At 35.7% G+C, this 13,113-nt stretch overlaps 1 protein-coding gene across 7 annotated transcripts in view; it reads right to left on the reverse strand.

Moving 5' to 3' along the window:
* LOC145993922 (BTB/POZ domain-containing protein 6-like) overlaps window positions 1-13,113 on the reverse strand; it is a 73,539-nt gene that overhangs the window by 40,550 nt on the left and 19,876 nt on the right. For 6 of the 7 annotated variants that reach the window (XM_083129856.1, XM_083129860.1, XM_083129861.1 and 3 more), the window contains exon 3: window positions 704-837. In XM_083129856.1, the coding sequence (XP_082985982.1) occupies window positions 704-837 (134 nt within the window). Of the gene's footprint in view, window positions 1-703; window positions 838-9,825; window positions 9,910-13,113 lie in introns of those variants that run through there. The other variant, XM_083129862.1, reaches the window with a different exon arrangement.

Genomic DNA, 13,113 nt, shown 5'->3' on the forward strand with positions numbered 1-13,113 from the left:
AGATTTGGCACTATCTGACTTTCATCTCTTCGGCCCACTGAAGAATCACCTGGGTGGTCACTGGTTCCAGGATATGGAGGAGGTCCATCGGGAGGTTACCAGCTGGCTACGACACCAACCACAAACCTTCTTCGCTGAAGGGCTTTGAGGGACTCGTGAAATGCTGGGACAAGTGCCTAAATGTTCATGGAGATTACATTAAAAAATAAACCACATTTCATCAGGTAACTATTTCAACTTTTCTTTCCATTCCATTTTGCAAGTTATATATTGACTTACCCTCGTAATTGTGATCAGTATTAAATTTCTAACCCATGTGTGTGTGTGTGTTTGTTCACAGTGGCATTGCTAAGTTTTCATGGTCAAGAAGGTGTGGAAACTATTTATTTCTTGCCATCATGAAACTTGAATCATAGTAATAATATTTTAGGCAAGAAAACCATGTCTGGATTTGACCTGAGCATTGACAGCAAAATGAGAAATGGTTTTAAAATGAGGTTCAACAAAGATCCAAAGTACAAGCGCATGTAAAATATAACAGAAATAAATGGAATTTTATGGTATTATAATATAAACTACATTTTTACACACACATATCAAAATGTACTCAATAACAATAACAGTATTATGTCTAATTCTATCACTCAAGAATAAAAAGTACCATGAATATCACAGAATATTTTTTTTCACTATTTGCACTTACTTCAAAATCAGCTGAAAGGATTCTGGGGTTACATCTGTGACACGGACTACTCCCTTTTCACTCAAATTGCCAAAAAACATAGCCTCAAACACAGGACTTGCAATTGCCATTAACACCTTGTGGGCCTTAAATCTCTGGAATAAATAAATAAACACAAAATAATATACAATTGAACATTTGTACATTTTTATAAACTAAAATCTATTGCACTGTTTGTATATTAACACCCCATAGCCACAACTTCTTCCCTTTGAGAAAACCATTTGATTGATAGTCTAGAATTATGTTGCTTTCAAAGTATTTTTTAATACCTGTATAGATCACATGGAAACGAACACACAAATGTCACATGTGTGTGTATGTGTGTAACTACATGGATGGATGATCACTAGACCTCGGATTATTAGGTCCTAAAAAGTGTACTTTTAGGTTCCTAAAATAGGCTCCAAAAATCCTAAAATAGGTTCTAAAAATCTTAAATTAGGCTCAAAAATTCCTGAAATAGGTTCCAAAAAACTTTAAATGGTACAAAATTCCTGAAAAATACTGATTAGATACAATCGTTAAAAACAAAATTTCACCAGAACCGTAAGAAATTTTAATAGGGATAAAACAACTAAATATGAATTTTCTGATCAAATTTTTACTTCTTTACATCATTTCCAAGATTATCGACAAATTATTGTATTACTATACTTGTGATGCTAGCAAAGGTTACTTGTTGACATGAAAAATGAATTACATAGCCTATGTAAAATTGGCTGCACAATATCAGAGTGGTTACTCACTTGGAATACTTTGAATTTTGAGAATTATACGTGAATAATTGGCCCCAGGAATTATGCGTGAATTATTGGCTCTCGGAATTATGTGTGAATTTTGGTAAAACATGAAAAAAGTACAAGCCGATGTTTTCTGTATTCCAATTTTTTCTCCGCACATGTGAAACATCGCAACTTTTATTAATCCAAATTGCATGAAATTTATACATAATTAGAAATGCTCTAAGGCAAGTTTCTCTCAGTTTATATTTTATTTTTATTTTTTTCGAGGAAGAAAAGGAAAGCTGCATGAAAAATAAAACAGAATTTTCTCAATCCATTTACTTTGTTAGTGTCTTTCGCAGAACATTCTATCTGACAGGCGGAAGATAATTGCAAAATAAATTATCTTGAAGTTGATTAGGTAAATCTTTTGGTACATTGAAATCACACAGACCCATTATACTGTTAATATATTTGTGTGTGGGGTGGTGAGGGTCAGTAATATGTAAAGTTGGAATAGAGAAAACATCTGGTTGTACCCTTGAAAGTTCATCTTGGAAACCGGGAATTATACTTGAATTTTATCATGGTCCTAATGACCACCCTAAATCTTTTTTCATGTTATCCCCAGCCAAACTCCACGTCTTGTCTGTGAGGATCATTTTATATACAGAAAATTATCTTTCAACAGAAACATAGTCAGTGGTGAAAATTTGAGTGCTAAAACATTACTTCGCAAGGCATGAATGCCACAAGAGGACCAAACTGACGTGAAAGTGAGCAAGACCATATGATCAGAAGCTTGCACTTTGGACTGTGCATGCATTAGAGGCAATTGGGTGCCAAAACTGGGAAGGTGGGGGGAGGGGGGCTGTGTGGCGGCAGTAGCATGTATGTAATACTTGAAAATTTTGCATACCATACGACATACTGTGTGCGATGTTGTGCCATGATCACCACCTTTGTTACCATGTGGCTGAAGTCTGTAAACCTCCACTCATTCGAAACTGATATCCTTTCTGCTTATATTACAACAAGCTGCTTGGAGATACATACATTAACCTCTTGGGTATGAAGATTTACTTTCTCTGACATCTCAAACGGATCACCCGGTATGTTTTACCTTTCATTGACTTGTTTTGCCACCAAACTGAGTAAATACCTCTGCGAGATATAAAAATCCTGTAAAACCTAAAAAAAATATATAAAACCTAAAAAAAGGTTTCATTTAGGCTCATAAACCTAAAATAGGTTGTAACAAGCAAAATAGGTAATTTTAGGCACTATAAAACTTTGTCAATTGTTGAGTTTTTAATGAACGTTGACATAACTTGTTAATTCTTATATACCTGCAAAGGAAAAAATAGGTTGCGTGTGTGTATATTTACCCTCTAATATAGTTTAGTACCCCTTCTGAATTCTACAACATTTATCCTTTCTCTTTTTATTACTTTTAATGCACATTATTTTGACCTAAGAGCAGAAAAATTTACAAAGGCAATAATAACTTTTATGTACTTCAATTGTCCCTTGCTCACACACAACTAAAATTTACATTATGGACTTCTAACTTTATACCATTTGTTTCCAAAGTGAGCACAGCAACTACATTGGGTGCCGTGGTTGGATTACAGGGGCAATATTCCAATATTCTCACTGAAATAACACTCACAGTGATTATTTAGTACTTCTTACATGTAAAATGTTTTTGAATTTGAAACATGTGCCATGGAAAAATCTTGAAACATTAAGGGTTCAGTGAAACAAAAATGTTTGGGAACCCCTACATTACACTATTTATTTTCATAAGAATCACACTATGTTTTATTCATTTATTCAGAAAGGTTTCAATTGGAAATGTAAGTTTGAAGAAAATACAACTCTCATCATTAATTTAGTCTCCTCGATGGTGCAGTGGTAGTCATCGCCTTGTTATCAAGGGGTCCTGGATTCGATAGCCGGGAGGCACATAGTGGTTTGGATCCCACTTTAACCCTTTCGGGATGGGGCCTATAGATGTCAGAAGTAACTCAAGGATGGACGATGAATATTTTGTCAAACAAATGTTTTGGTAATAAAAGTTTAATAAACAGGAAACCGAATTAAAATACACATGGAATCTTTTGGGGTTTAATCTCCAAGTTCTCACCTCACATCTGCCGTCATCGCCGAGAAGATTCTGACGTCATTCTCGAGTCGCCAGGCTGATTGTTGTGCTGTCGTATTCGCCTTTATATAACTTGGGGCAATCAGCGACTAGTGGCGGTTTGCCCTGATCGATGAGTGCATTTCTGATGACGTCTCTGAGGCCAATTGTGATGAAAATTCTCCTTGATTTTGAGTTGTTTAATTCTTTTTTTTAATTTACTACTTGTATTATCGTTTTTAAACTACGTATTCGCCTTTATATAACTTGGGGCAATCAGTGACTAGTGGCGGTTTGCCCAGATCGATGGGTGCTAGCGGATGGGAGCTAGCCAAATTTTGAAGAAAAAAAAATCAAAAGAACAAAATTTGGAAATTCCTCTGTCCATTGCTTCTGAAAATAGGTACACATCGACATGTTTACCTTAGAGAACGAAAGACTTGGAAATTCTGGATAAAATGAGCCCTCATTTGCATGTTTCGTGTTATTACAACGTTTCTAACAAAACATTTTCGAACATGTTGCATTTTGCTTCAAATGAACCCCATCCTTGGGGGATTTCCATGCATGACAAATATTTCGTCTACCAGCACGAAAGGGTAAAACTGTAGGTCCATTCCCAATTAGCCTTACTTAACACACCGAATCAACCAATCAATCAATCCGTCATTTTGAATTTAATTTTTAATGGATGTATACAACTCTATAGAGTATGAATTTTTACTGAGAAATTTGTAACTATGACATTACTAGTTGAAAATCATATTTGATTGTTTTGAAAAAAACAGCAGAATGTTAAGTCCCTACTAGGAGAATGTTAAGTCCCTACTTCCTGACAGGGTGGATTCAACGTTTGCCAGCCTGTGCTCTGGATGGTGGGTATGTTCATTGTTAATAAGACATAACAACTTTACCTAATCTTACATAAGACTAGGGACAGATCTAAAACCCTCTATATTTGTTAAAATATTTTGAACATGTTTGCATTACTTGCAGTGGTACAGAAATTTAAGGGGGGGTTACATTGCACCACTCAACATATTTTGGAGGAGGTTACAGTACTCCCCTAAATCAGTAGATTCAAGTTATACCCCTTGTACTCCCCAGCTTCAAATGTCTATTGGTTCCAATTGAAATTTCAACTGGATTGAATTGGTTTCAATTTGGAATGAACTGGGTTCAATTGGAATCTCAACTGACACCAAATGGAAATGCAAGACAATCTCCAATTGGTGAATTGTATACAATTTTAAGTTTGTATGTATTGAAACCAATTGTTTTCAGTTGTAGAATCAATTGGAAAGTTCATTACAATTATGTGTACTATAGGTCTTACAGTTCTTATGGCGGGCACTCTATAAGCTGGCAAGGGAAGTACGGAGCGGGGAATATGCAGCAGACCAACCAGACAACAGCGGTGGTGCTGAGAGGGGAGGAACTACTATGTGTACCTCGTTCTACTGGCTGCTGCGTTTCTTATCGTGCTGGATTGGTTGCTTCTCCGCTCCCCACTTCCCTTGCCCGCTTGTAGAGTACCCGCCGTAAGAATTGAAAATACCTATAGTTCTGCTTGAAATTGCTAGTGCTTACAGTGTACAAATTCTACTGTTTTCAACTATCTTCTACTGTGAACTGAAATGTACTGAAACCCAATTGTAGGCTATGGTTCTTCTAATGAAGGTCTATTGTATTGGAAACACAAAGTGACTAATAGCCAATACTCTATTGGAACCAATTGGTGAATTCTAATAAATTGTGTTCAATTGGAACCACTTGGTGAATTGAAATGAATTGTGTTCAGTTGGAACTAATTGGAAAATGGCCTTCAATTGGAATATACTTGATTGATTGGTTAGTTGATTTGGTGTTTTAAGTCCACTTTATGCACAGTAAGGCTAATTGGGACTGGACCTACAGTTTAAAGTGGCTGGTATCAAACCAGGGACCCCTTGATTACAGAATTGGAATATACTTGGATGATACTTTTCTACAATATATTATAAATTCATTTTTCACTTGAAGCATTGGTAGTTTAATTCTTCACACCACATTTCCTGTGATTGAGAAGTTCACTGGAAAAACTGAACATTTCAACTGAATATCTTCTGATTCTAATGCATACTACTGAAGTCAGATGTATCTTAATAAATAAGTAAAAATAACTCTTTCTTAAGAACTAACTTAACCTTAAAGCAGCTAGTTGTTGGAATAAATGTTTACATTAGTTTGTTTTTTTCAATATGGAATTTCCATGGTTATTCTTATGGCTGCGTAAAACAATTGGAAAAATGAGCAATCTTTTGATCTTAGTTAATCTCGACAGTGTTTTTCTTTCTTTATGGCTCTTTAAGTATTGTGGGCGAGTTCTTTGTTTAACCTCATTTGTTGCTGTTTTTGCATGTACATAGGAAGAACAAAATGCAAATTTATGACTGAAATAGTACGATTTTTTATTTTCTATAAGTGTGTTGAACACAATGAAGCTACAGACTAAAAAAAGTGTTCATATATTTGAAAAAAATGTGTGTGAAAGTATTCCTTAGTAGCAAATTCCACATGCATTACCAGAAATATATTTTAGTTGTTTTTTATATGATTTCTCCATTGCATTTACAGTTGCATAGATAATAATATTTCATTGCTTATAACTAGGGTCCAGAACTTTATGTCCTATAAAACTGTAAAAGATATATGTAATTACGTCGTAAAAATTGAAAAACATGTCAGAAAAATGCAGAAATATTCCCAGTAAAGCCAAAATTTTGCACAATTGTACTTTCAAATTTCTCATTATACAGGATGTTAGTATCTTCTGGGGAAGAATGACGAGCGTGGGGGGTTGGGGATTTAAAGTCAGAATCACTTTAACTGAAGAATGTAGCAGAAAATTACTGAAAATGAGTGTCTAAAAACTCATATTGGATATTGAAATTAATTGGAAAATTTCCAGCTGGGTCCCCTAAAAATAATTTGTCAGATGTAAGGTGCTGCTGTTAAAAGAAACTATTTTCTAACAGCTCAAAACATAAAGATCATATTGTTCACAAATATTATCTTGTTCCAAAAGAATTCAAACCACTGTAAACCTATTTTATTACACTGTGATACTACGTAGTTAGTTCACTTCACTGTTCTTGGAACCATTTTAAGGAAATAAAATTTGTGAATGTGAAAGATGGAATAAAATAGTTATTTTTCCCTGCTAGAAATTTCTACTATTTGCAGTAGGCAAACTCTACTATTTTCAAATTCCTTCTACTGTAATGTACCAAAACTGAATTGTAGGCCAGTTGAAAAATTTGACCTCGATCCAATGGTGGACTTGAAGATGGAGAATAACCCTCACACATGGGCCCCTTACCCTGATGTAACCAGATGAAGTTGGACCCGTCACTACCACATCCACTTCAGAGAAAAAAGGGTGTCCTAGGACTCTTGAATCAACCTGTACATCAATTTTATGCAATCCGGATTCAGTTGTTCTGCTGTACATTGCACCTCAAAAGCAGAAGTATAATTTAAGAATAATTATTCAAACAGCTAATAATCCAAAACACATCGTTCTCAGCTCTTTTCTCAGTGAAAAAGCAGTGATTTTTAGGTAAATAACTGTAATTATACTGAGTAATTCTGTTCGTTCCTAATAATAACATTTACAATGTGGGCACATCTTGACTTTGCAACTTGGACCACGCATATTTCCTTCCCATCTGAAAATTACTTTTATGGTGTGGGTTACTTGTAACTATCTATCTATATATAAAATCAGGGGACTGGCACATGAATGACGGAACACATTAAAATACATCTGCTGATGTTACTCACAACTTACTAATTTAATTTCAGTGGTTTTCTTCTTGAGAATATTAACGGAGTGTTTTATCACACAACAATTTTCAATTTTAGCACTTGCTGTAAATATCGAGGCTTAGCAGCAACTAAAAACATCAAAATTCCAAGTAGTCTCGAGTAACAGTTACGTTCTCTGAGTGAGTAATAGTTTCAATCATATTTTCTTATTGGCACGCAAACAATAAGAACGTTTCAGGCTGCAATTGGTGTGATGACAATAAAATGCATTATGTAGCATGCATTTGGTAAGAAATTCTTTTTGGAGATGCGAGGAATCGAACCTAGGGTTTTCACTTGCATAGCTAATGTTTATCCAACTTGGACACAAGTTGGGGTGCAGTAAACTTGGTTTTTGAGTAGTTGTCTCTAGTGTTTCATCTTTAGCTGTTCACCTTCAAACTTATAGTCTCTTCTCACTCATTATATTCATTTCGGTCAATATGCTTTATCTCATGACCTCTCTTTAATGTGCATGCGTCGTCCACAGAATAAAAGTAAAAGTATTGAGTAAAGTTTAAGGAAGAAGTTTGAATAAATTTGGCTAGTGGTAGGTTAGTGTTTCCAACCCTTAATAATCATTGTGCTCCATTTTCATCAGCACTGCAAATTCTGCTGTGTGACTATGAAGCATATTGATGAGCATACTATATACACATATATATTACAAAAGTAATTTCCCCAAGAACGGTAATTATTCTGGAATCTAAGGAAACATTCATTCAGCCGGTACTGATTTTACGAGCCTCACCATTCTATTTTTGAAACAAACGTGCACGTGTAAAAAAAGAATATCCGATTCTTTTATTTTTAAAAAAAATCCTTGTGCTGTTAAATGAGAGGACAACCATTAACTTATTGTTAATAGCCTGGATGACAGACTGGTGGAGTGGGGGGGAGGGTCCTCCTCTTGTGTGCCTCCCAGGCTGTAACTGAAACTCTTCTTGCTTTCGGATTTTTATTATTTTTCCCATCAAATATTCAGTGTTGACTTTGCGAATCTGTTTGCCTAAGTGGATAGGGTAGGAGTTAATATATTCTTCAAGCTTTCCCCCAAGGTAGGAAAATAATTTTTTGCATTATTTTCAGAAATTACAATTTCATTCTTCTTCTCTTTTTAGTCATTTAGTGTTACTTTCTTCCATTTTTGGCTACTTGCGACAATGAAGACACACTCAAAAACAACACCCATGCTCAGGACGAATTCGAACCCAGTACCCTCGCATCCTAACACATTGTGTTGTTTAATTTTAATTCATTTTTCACCAATTTTTCACATTTACATTACTTTGATTGTAGACATAGACAGTCCAGTTAATTAATATATATGCTGCAATATTTCTGTTAGCCCTTTTCTTTGAGCCTTGAGAGACACAAAATTCTCTGTATGTGGTTAAAATATTTGATAGTAAGCAACACTGCCAGGTGTTGCAGATTTCCGAACATTTACTTCAGGTGTACCGCCAGACACAATCACCTACGAAGCTGGACTTCATCTCAAATGAGTGTGCCAGATTCTCTGAACAGAAGTTACCTATTTTCAAGTACAGGAATCAGGGTTTGGAACAGCACAGCAGCATTTATGAATTGTTGCTTGAAAGCAGGAATCACATTCTAAATTAATGCCTGGACAAAACTCGCATAAAATGTTACATAATACAATTTTACAGTTTATCTATTAATTGATTATTTATTAGGAATTTATGATTAAGGTAACTCTTGTTTTGTTATAACAATTTATTATCTTATTTTTACACTGTCCATTAGGTAGAGTTTCCTTGCAAATGATGAATTGGTAATGTTTCCACAACGATAAGCGAGAAATGTTCTTTAAAAACTGAAAGTACTCCATCACCTCCCCCCCCCCCTTACTCATCTCTCCACCACACGGAGGTTTCATTTGTGGAACTATGTGATTGAAGTAAGAGATGACATCATATCGTGGAGGCTACGAGTTGAGGCAGAGAAGAGCTAACTTCCTGTGTGTGAAATGAAAATTGGACAAAAACAGGATTTTCTGTGCATGATCCCTGCTTCCCTTTAATACCTAAACTTACATTTTTTGTCAAATAACAGATAAAGTCGTATATTATTTTTTCTACAGAAGCCTAAGTGGTAAAATAAAATAAAATGTGAATGTGACATTGTAGTAAAGTCAGTATGATAACTGCCCAACGTGCCAATGATCCTAGGTTCGGTTCTCATCAAAGGCAGGGCTATTTTTTACAGTGCAGTGCCAACTAGTGTATACCTACGATTGAATAAATTACATGACTTATTTTTAATAATTTTTTTTTTTTTAGAGTAACAACGTGATATAAAACCTCTTACAAAATGTAGAAAGGCATGTGAACAAGACATACTTGCTTTGAGTTTCGTGCAAGATCAAGAAACAGTGGAACGTTAATGTGGAATTCTCAGCAACCAGATCAAAAATTCGAGCTGTTATTTAAAAAAAATAGGTTGAATTATGAATAGAATTTACACTGCATATATTTCATTTTTTTTAACTAAAAATATAGTAGCTAAGAACATATTAGGTTATACAACCTTTGTCAGAAAAGTTCCAGGACTGAGCTCGTAAACAAATAATTTATTCAACCAAGGAACTAATTGTCCTAGGTTCTGTCAAAATTGTCCCCTTGGTTATCTATACACAGCTGCCACCATTTCTAAAGGTCATGGAAGCAAGCAGGGAAAGCTTAATCAAGGATGCTTCTCAGCACATCTGTCACAAAACCATTTGGATTGCTAGTAATATCTTCATGACACTTCCCTTTCAGCGGTGTTTGCACACAGAGAGAAAAAATAATCGCACGGTAACTGGTTGGGTAAATATGGGGGACGTGGTAGAGCAGAGATACGATGCTTGGCCAGATATTCCTGGACTGATAAAGTAGTATGTGGCCTTGCACTGTCATGCAATAAGAACCACTGCCCAGATGCGCACAAATCAGGACAGAGCCGCAGAATTGCTTGACGCAAATGTTTCAAGATGTCAATATAAAGGTTTTTGCTTATCGTTTGTCCTTCAGGCAGATATTCATGGTGCACCAAACCTTTAGCATGAAAAAATGGGATCAACATTGTCTTTGGATCATCTTGCACTGAATCTCTGCCCTTGCGAAACGTTTTGTGCCATTCAAAGATACAGTTTCTCGATAATGCCTCATCACCAAATGCTTGCTGTATCATATTTCATGTTTCACTAGGGGTTTCCCAGCTTACCACAAAACTTAATGTTAATTCTCTGCTCGGAATGCATGTCCATCCCAACACTTGTGTAACTTCCAACTAAATGCGCCAACAAGCCAAACAGTGAGCTGCTAAGCACAGCCCTGCCACCTAGTGTGTTTACATGGAAACACTTCCAAGGCCATTTCTATTCAGAACACATATCAGGTGACTGAATAACGCCCATTTCTAGTGTTTGTATATCACAGGTAAAGAATAAAAAAATCAGACCTGGAACTTTTCTGACAAAGGTTGTATAAATCATGCGAAGTAGTATAGATCTTATTACAATTGTGTTCTAAAATCTGTAACTATATTTAAGAATAGTGAAAATAAAGTTCTGACGACTACCTTTAGCACATAGTTTTTGGGTCAATCAGTACCATCCCGATTTACATTTGTGGTATCCATATGATTTGTAAAAGTATAAAGTCTGATTCATCTCTATTCTAGGATTGCAGAACAATATATCTTTAGATACAGATTAAATTAAACACATTCGTAGGTGAAATTGCAAACTTGTGTCAACAAACTTACAATCACCTTAAGTTTAAGATATAGAGGCATGTAATTTATAATCACAGTGAAAGTAGGTATGATCTGGCAATTCTATGTTTGATCTGTAAGTGTAAAAATATTCTGTTACGCAGTGGCGTCTCCTGGCCTCAAATTTGGCCGGGGCTTATTTTTTAAAGAATTTAAAATATAATGACAATTCACATGAATTACAAAAAATAGGTATTTTTTTCTTCTAGACTACAAAACTGGACTTACTTTTTTGAAAGAATTTAAAATTACATGAATTACAAAAAATGGGTATATATCTTCTTCTAAACTACAAAACTGGACTTATTTTTTTAAAGAATTTAAAATATAATGACAATTCACATGATTACACAAGAAAGTGGTATTGTTGTGAAAGATACCTTTCTATGAACGTTGACTCCTGTTCTTCTGCTCAGCAAATTTTGTTATTACTTTTTCGTTGAAGCCCTCTATGTTTGAAATCTATTCTTTCTCTATTGTTTTTTTCTACTAATTGAATTTTGAATTTAAAATTGTGGGAGCGTCAGCACTTAGGCTATTTTGCTCCCGTCACATTATACGGGGGCCAGCCCCTTATCATTACAAAGAACAACTCTAACGTTGCATAAATAAAAATCTTAAAATGTTCTGACTTCTGTTAAAAGCTGAGGCTGCAAACGGGCACTCAGCACACACAAGGACAAAACAACAGGACAACACACACAAAATTATACTGACCATAGTGCCAGACGCCAGAGCCTCGTTAGTCTTTAGTCCAGGGTGCACTATGTGGAAGTGAGGTTGACTTTTGGGCGCCTACATGGAAGGTACCCCTTACACCCCTCTTTCTCTATGGTAAGCAAGTGCCAAGGCATTTGGTCTGTCTTGTCCCATTGCATTTCTTAAGCAGGTTTTAATACGCTTCAATGTGCTAAAACATCGTTCAGGTTCAGCTGTTGCCACTGGAGTTATTAAAACTATGTTTGTCATTTTTACTGTTTCTGAAAAGGTACCCTCTAAATAATTTTAAATAAAAAATGAATGCAATCTAATTATAGAGTTTATGTTTTTCAACTCTTCACTACAATAAAGAACATGAAGTTCCCTCTTTAGTTTTCCCTCTTCTATGAAGGGATAATAAATCTGGGAAGATGCCTCTGTTTAAAGATTGTTCTCTTTCATTATGTCCTCGTAGAGCAAGTTCATGTCGACCACATAATTTTAAGCAATCGATAATTCTATTTAATATATGCTTATTTTTCCGGACAAATTCATTGTGTCTTGTAATTGACAGCCTATGTCCTTCATCAATTTGTGTTCAAACATCAACCCTGCCAAACTCACTCAAACATAGCGAATGAAAGCCACCACAACACTACAGTACAACACGCGAGATCGAACGCGACGCGACGGAATTAGCCCTGAATCAGCACTCAAATCCATTGCACTCTCCCCTTCTCTCTCTGCTAGCATGTGACCTTCACTGTAGCGTAAGTGGGTGTAGGCCACACCTTCCTTTGTGACGTGCCCCGGAAACCGATAATTGACATCAATGCCGCTAGGAGCGCTGTCGTATCCATTGCAGCAGACGTTGAATTTACGTGGGTAAAAATCACCTTTTAAAAGACTGTGTGATAGTTATGCATTATGGTGATTGATAATTACGTCAATACGTCCGTTTTTCTTTAGGGGCTATGCCTCGGAAGCCCCAAGGGACGAGACGCCACTGCCGTTACCCCGGTATGCCCCCCGGTCATAGTTGTTTCTTTGAAATTCACCTCTATTAGTATGATCTCTATTTTGGTATGGCGTTCTGAATCAGTGCTCGTTTGCTTTTCCTGTTTTTCAATAACTTCATTTAATTTCAAGGTAATTCTAAGAGTCGTCTCCGA

This window comes from Lepisma saccharinum, chromosome 10 (assembly GCF_977018435.1).
Source record: "Lepisma saccharinum chromosome 10, izLepSacc3.1, whole genome shotgun sequence".
Classification (NCBI taxonomy): Eukaryota; Metazoa; Arthropoda; class Insecta; order Zygentoma; family Lepismatidae; genus Lepisma; species Lepisma saccharinum.